General features: G+C 39.5%; 1 protein-coding gene across 1 annotated transcript in view; it reads right to left on the bottom strand.

The window, feature by feature from the left end:
* LOC121385061 (atrial natriuretic peptide receptor 1-like) overlaps nucleotides 1-3,507 on the bottom strand; it is a 15,015-nt gene extending 11,508 nt beyond the window's left edge. Inside the window, exons 1-2 of the mRNA XM_041515596.1 lie at nucleotides 3,415-3,507; nucleotides 2,412-2,547 (exon numbers count right to left, since the gene is read on the bottom strand). Coding sequence (XP_041371530.1) covers nucleotides 2,412-2,547; nucleotides 3,415-3,507 — 229 coding nt within the window. The remainder of the gene's footprint in view (nucleotides 1-2,411; nucleotides 2,548-3,414) is intronic.
* Between the last annotated feature and the right edge of the window lie 3,939 nt (nucleotides 3,508-7,446).

Genomic DNA, 7,446 nt, shown 5'->3' with positions numbered 1-7,446 from the left:
GTTGAATTTCATTTTATTTCCAAAAATAAAAAAAATTCGTACGTACGAAATTATTTGAACACAAATCCAGTTTGGGCTTCTTACAAATATTAAGACGACCAGAAACACACTGAATATACAGACACTGATATTCTAAACAAGAAAATATATCTAATATGTAAGTTTAATCGTAGAAATATTTTATTAGTCGGAAATATCTTACAATGCAGCAAACTCGGGAATGTCCCTTTAAATGCAATATTCTCCAAAGAGCAAAGTTTAATATATATCTTGCGAGACTGGGCACATTGTCCGACATTACTGACGGGGATCACTTGAAAAATCAATGACAATTAGCCCAATTTTATTCCCACCGCGTTCAACTTCCAGCAAGAAATGTAAATGACTGATATTAAATCGACAAAACCTGTGAAAAGTAATTTCTTATTTAACATGGCAATAATTGTCTCCTGGGTCAGTTTTCTCGCAGTCCGCTTAACTATGCAGTAATAATGTAACAGTGGACTCGATGATCGGAATGGCTGCCGTCTGTGAAGGTGTCCCAACAGACACTTTCTAGGTTTTCCATGATTCGAATGTATGACGCTATTTTTGTCCACAGAAACTCGATGTTGGATATTGAACATATATTTCCCAGGGCCGTAGCTAGGAATTTTTGTTTGGGGGGGGGGGGGGGGGGGGGGGGGGGGGGGGGGTGGGGGGGGGGGGGGGTGGGGGGTAGGGGGGGGGGGGGTGGGGGGGGGGGGGGGGGGGGGTGGCAACTGAGTAGTTAATAGTCTAAAACTCCTTTTTTTAAAGTTTCTGTAATGCTTTCCGAATTTTTTCTGGGGGGCCCCCTTGCCCCCCGCTAGCTACGGTCCTGCTCCCTTATTCTTATTCTATAACGACGCACTCAACACATTTTATTTACAGTTATATGGCGTCGGGCATATAGTTAAAGACCACACAGATATTGAGAGAGGAAATCCGCTGTCGCTACTTCATAAGCTACTCGTTAGCATATCAACTGTCACGACGGAGTTGGCCAACTCGACAGGAGTGTTGTAATGCCCTTACTCTCAACTCTGGGTTCGCTCAGATAAACAACATATCGGCCGTAGATGTTGTATACGACGAAAATACCGAGTTGTAATAGCAACTAGCGAATGCACAGTCGTAGAAGTCGAGAGATCGGCGAGTTGGCCAACTCCGTCATGGCAGTTGGTAGTCTGAGCCTAGCATTAAGGACTTGGCGGCAAGAATTCCGCCCAGTAGCACATTTCTGTCACTCATTGACACTAAATACTGGGGAGTATAGCAAAACTGTGTTTAGGCATATTTGTTTGTAAACTAGGGTGCTGTTATGAACACAACAAACAATCAAATAGATACTAACATTAGTTAAAGGGACAGTCCTGAGTTTGCAGCCATTGTAAGATGTTTGCGATAATAGAGCCTTGTTGGCGACTACTATTTCATACTAAAAACATTTTCTTGTTTGGAATACCAGTATCTTTACATCGAATGTTTGCGGTCGTATACTAAAGTTTGTAGCACTCAGTGTTTACATTAATTCGTGATATATATTTTTTGTACGTTCGAAATTATTGGGAGGTAAAATCCGGTTTGGGCTACTACAAGCATTAGGACAACAACAAACACCTTGTAAATACAGATACTGATATTTTAAAGGGAGATACCCTAGTTTCAACCCGTGAAAATTAACACTAAGTTTAGTTAATCTACAAACCTGATAAAATTACAATTGAGTGAAACATGAGTCTGTGACTTTGAAATGGTGAAATACCCTCTGAAAACGGACTAAAACTCGACTCCATAACTGTTACTTCTCAGACGCACGTGCGTTTTTAAAAATATGAGAAATGCATTTTGTGATATTAAAAACACCAGGATCACCAAAATCATTTCGAATGTATGAAAATGGATAAACTAATCAATAAAATCTAAATAATGTCTGATTTTAGTTATCTGAAACGGCTCTAATAGTAAAAAATATGCCTTAGTGTTTAAAAACTAGAGTATGTCTTTAAATAAGAAAATGTATTTAATTTGTATGTTACGTCATTGAAAAGGCTCTAGTGGTCGGAAACATTTTACAATGGTTGTAAACTCAGGACTGTCACTTTAAACAATGCTCTAAATTGGGCATCAGTGAATGAATGAATGAATGAATCTTTAACGACACCCCAGCACGAAAAAATACATCGGCTATTGGTTGTCAACCTATGGTAAATGCAAAAGCAATGTGATGATCAGCATCAATATAAAAATTCAACAGTTAAATTAAAACACAATGTAAAAAACTTTGCAAAAATACAAATATCACAGATAGATAATATTAAAATTTAGAGTAAAATTCAGTATCAAGTAAATATTGTAAGATAATTTCTGGATGGAATCGAAATGATTACCTTCTCTCTCAATTCCATAGAGGTAATTGGCAATGTCACTCCCACGGGTACACAGTCCATCGTTAAGGATACAGTTGTCCAGAGCCACCAGATACAGGTACACAGCGTCAGCCACCAGCGCCACCTGGATTCCATTCTGTGGAAAAGAACATAGTATGACATTATATGACCGGCTTTGGTGGTGTCGTGGTTAAGCCATCGGACATAAGACTGTGATAAGCGAAGTTTTAAAGTCGCAAACCCTAATTTCAACCCGTAAAAAATGAACACTAAGTTTAAGCTAATCTACAAACCTGTAACACATTTGAATAAAGTTACAACAGACTGAAAAGGTGGAATACCCTTAAAAATACACTAAAACGTGACTCCATAAATGTTATTTTTCAAACGCACGTACGTTTCTAAAAATAATAAAAATGCTTTTTGTGGTACTAGAAACATCAGTGTCATGTTTCACCAACCCCCCCCCCCCCAAAAAAAAAAAAAAAACCCAAAAAAACAAAANCCAAAAAAACCCAACAACAACAACAACAACAAAAAAAAAAACAAAACGACAACACAAACCCCCCCCCCCCCAAAAAAAAAAACCCCCAACAACAACAACAAACAAACAAGCTTCGATTGGTGCAGTCCTGTTCTGAACGAAAGATCTGGCTAGTAATCAGATCTTGCGCCCATGACAGGCGTGCGCTATAACAGCTTGCTGTGAATGTGCGTGTTAAACACCCTGAACTGAACTGAACTGAATTGAAAGGGGGAGGGGGCGGGGGGAGGGGGTTAACCCACCCTCTCCCTCTGCTTGGATAACCAGCGTTGACTACAAGTTTATGAGACATACAATTTTACAGCTTCTTTATATATAAATATATAGATGAACAAAGACTCCTAATTAGTGTTCCTTCCTGTTGGCGCCATTACTTAATCTTCCCTTCAAATCCCCCTTGAATGGTTTGACTACAAATTCATGTCCCGGTAAAAGTACTTGCATCACTTAGCGATATACCGGATATGGCTTCATCACCAGACGACAGAACAGTCTGGAGCGAAATGGCATCAGTTTCGAAACACCAGGCCTCGGACAAAATCGATTCACCATTCTTCTACACTGAGAGGCATAAATAATGCAATGGGTATTTCAGTGATAACTGCTTGTAGAAGTGTCATATCATATATATTAATTAAAGAAAGAAATGTTTTATTTAACGACGCACTCAACACATTTTATTTACGGTTATATGGCGTCAGACATATGGTTAAGGATCACACAGATTTTGAGAGGAAACCCACTGTCGCCACTTCATGGGCTACTCTTCCGATTAGCAGCAAGGGATCTTTTATTTGCGCTTCCCACAGGCAGGATAGCACAAACCATGGCCTTTGTTGAACCAGTTATGGATCACTGGTCGGTGCAAGTGGTTTACACCTACCCATTGAGCCTTGCGGAGCACTCACTCAGGGTTTGGAGTCGGTATCTGGATAATAAAATCCCATGCCTCGACTGGGATCCGAACCCAGTGCCCACCAGCCTGTTGACTGATGACCTAACCATGACGCCACCGAGGCCGGTTATATATTAATTAAAGACGCAGAAGCGAGTTTTATCCCGTGAAAATAGACACTAAGCGTGGTTAATCTACAAACTTGTTAAAATATACTCTGTCAAAAAAGAAACGCATAGGCGAAATATTCATGGAATGATCTCTTTAATACAAAGTGGCATAATTTCGTTATTTATGATCGTATCACAGTCAAATTTGACATGAGTATGTGACAATGTTCTTGCTATGGACTGACGGTAGTGGAGGCGTTTTCGTCACCAAACAGCGTCGCAAGAGGGCGCTGAAATCAGTACCTTGTGTGGCCACCAGCAGCAGCAATCACTGCGCGACATCTCCTTGGCATAGACTGAATGAGTCTCTGAATCCGGGCACGTGGAATCCTAGCCCATTCTTCTTGCAGTGCATGTGACAGTTGCCGGAGCGTCTGAGGCTCCGGGTCACGCTGGCGTACACGTATGTCCAGTTCGTCCCATAGATGTTCAATGGGGTTGAGATCTGGTCATCTTGATGGCCATGACAGCATATTAATGTTCTCATTCTGTAGGAAATCCATTGTGACACGTGCCGTATGCGGCCTGGCATTGTCCTGCTGAAAGAGTTCTCTCTGTCGATCCAAAATGGGAAGCATGTGACGGCGACTAATTTCATCTCGACAGCGTACAGCTGTCAGGTTGCCTTGTACGAATACAAGTTCACTTCTGCCGGTGTATGAGATGGCTCCCCTCATCATGTCACTCCCTACACCGAATCTGTCAACTTGGGTGACGCAGTTGTTGGAAAAACGTTCATTCCGGCGTCTGTAAACTCGTTGTCGTCCATCACGTTGCTGTAGAAGGAAACATGACTCGTCACTGAACCATACTCGCCACCAGTTTCCCAAGTTCCACCCCTGTACATTCGCGCACCAGCGAGCACGTAAATGTCGATGTTGACTTCGCAGGATCCTAGCCCGAAACCAGCTTCTCGAAGTCGGTTCCGAATGGTTTGTGCAGAAACCCGTCTCAAAAAAGGTATGCGTCCAGCAGTGTTCGTTGCTGTGGCAGTTCGGTGACGCAAGTGCAGAACCCGGATGTAGCGATATTGTGCTTTAGTTGTTATGCGAGGGCTTCCACTTCTGGGCCAGTCTTCAGCTGATTGAAACTGCTGGTACCTGTCCCAGAGACGTGAAATGGTGCTCTGATGGACGTTCATGTGGCGTGCGACTGCTGACTGCGATCCACCTAACTGGAGGCGGCCTATTGCAATGTTTCTATTCGGCAGGTTTAGTCTTGGCATCTTGTAACTCGTCTACATCGAAATGGAAATGAGGCATCAATGCGAGCATTGCAGTTTTAAATACCCATCACTACCCCAATCTTTTCCCCGAGGTTCACGTACATTCACCAAAATCTTACCATTTCACGCCTATTTCCTGCAATTGTCGCACAACGTGCCACAACTAGCGTTAAATTTGTTTTAGCGTGCATTTGGGCATGCTGTCCCATTCCAGGAACATTAACAAACATGGTCATTGAGCACCATTGTACAAAAAAACTATATTTTGTAAAATCAAACACTTTTCTTCTTTCCCTATCACCTATGCGTTTCTTTTTTGACAGAGTATATCTGGATACAGTAACAATATAGTGTAACAAAAGTCTGGGAGGCTGAAACAGAGGGAAATACCCTTTAACAATAGTCTAAATCTCATCTCCATAACCGTTACTTTTCAGAGGTATATAGGTTTTTAAAATTATCTTTAGAAAAGGTCTGGGAGGCTGAAACAGAGGGAAATACCCTTTAACAATAGCCTAAATCTCATCTCCATAACCGTTACTTTTCAGAGGTATATAGGTTTTTAAAATTATGTTTAAAAAAGAGAGAAGCATTTCGGAAATGGATAGTCTAAAACAATAAAATGCAAGTACCAGAAACGGTTCTAATAATGAAAAATACGTCGCAGTCTTTAAAAATTAGGATCTGTCACATTAAAGAGACATTCCTGAGTTTGCTGCAATGTTTAAGATGTTATCGACTAACAGAGACTTTTTAAAGGGACATTCCTGAGTTTGCTGCAATGTTTAAGATGTTATCGACTAACAGAGACTTTTTAACAATTGTAATTATATATCAAATATATTTTTCTGCATAAAATATTGGTGGCTGTATATTAAACGTGTTTCTGATCGTTCCAATATTTGTACTAGGTTAAATTTCATTTTATTTCCTAAAATATTTTTTACGTGCGTACGAAATTGTTTGAAGACAAAATCCAGTTTGGGCTTCTTACAAATATTAAGAAGACCAGAACCACATTGAATATACAGACACTGATATTCTAAACCAGAAAATATATTTAAAATGTAAGTTTAATCAATAAATTAAGAAATATTTTATTAGTCGGAAACATCTTACAATGCAGCAAACTCAGGAATGTCCCTTTAAGCGTGAGGACAAATGACATATGTATACATTTTATCTTCCCCTCTTAAGCATTTATAATAACTCATATTTATTTGTTATGTTAGTATTATCCTACCAATTGTTTTACTATGTTATTGTTTTAACCGTGTCATTTTAATTATGTAATGCGCTTTGAGAGCATACATTAGTGTCAAGTTTAGCCCTATATAAATGCAATTATTATTGTTATATGTAACTAAACGAAGATGTCGAAATAAAGATAACACATTGGAATAAAATGCGTTTGAAACAAAAAACCTTGTTGGAAATACAATAAATATTTAGCATTACTTATCGTACATTTGAAAAAGACAGACCCCCACCCAGTTTTTTATAGGAAGACAAGAGCAGTCAACACATGTAAAATTATTTTCATATGCAATTCTATATTGTTGCAATAACAAAACAAGTTATGATGTTTGTTGCAAACGTTATTTATTCCATATTGTTAATGCTATATATATATATATATATATATATATATATATATATATATATATATATATATATATATATATATATATATGATATAACAATTTTATAAGAAACTATTCTGTGGAATACTTATTGCGTCAATCACGCTTCTCAGTATAATATATTTAATATACACATCAGCAAACGTTAAACACTACTCGTGGTGGATACACCAAGCACTGATACCACTCGTGGTGGATACACCAAGTACGAGTGATACCAGTATTTAGTGTATCCACCAAGAGTGATATCAGTACTTGGTGTATCCACCACGAGTGGTATCAGTACTTGGTGTATCCACCACGGGTGGTATCAGTACTTGGTGTATCCGCCACGAGTGGTATCAGCACTTGGTGTATCCACCACGAGTGGTATCAGCACTTGGTGTATCCACCACGTGTGGTATCAGCGCTTGGTGTATCCACCACGAGTGATACCAGTATTTAGTATATCCACCACGAGTGATATCAGTACTTGGTGTATCCGCCACGAGTGGTATCAGTACTTGATGTATCCACCACGAGTGGTATCAGTACTTGGTGTATCCGCCACGAGTGGTA

Source organism: Gigantopelta aegis, chromosome 11 (genome assembly GCF_016097555.1).
Source record: "Gigantopelta aegis isolate Gae_Host chromosome 11, Gae_host_genome, whole genome shotgun sequence".
In the NCBI taxonomy this organism is placed as follows: Eukaryota; Metazoa; Mollusca; class Gastropoda; order Neomphalida; family Peltospiridae; genus Gigantopelta; species Gigantopelta aegis.
The sequence above is the reverse complement of the archived record's forward strand: the minus strand, read 5'-3'. Positions and strand labels throughout refer to the sequence as shown.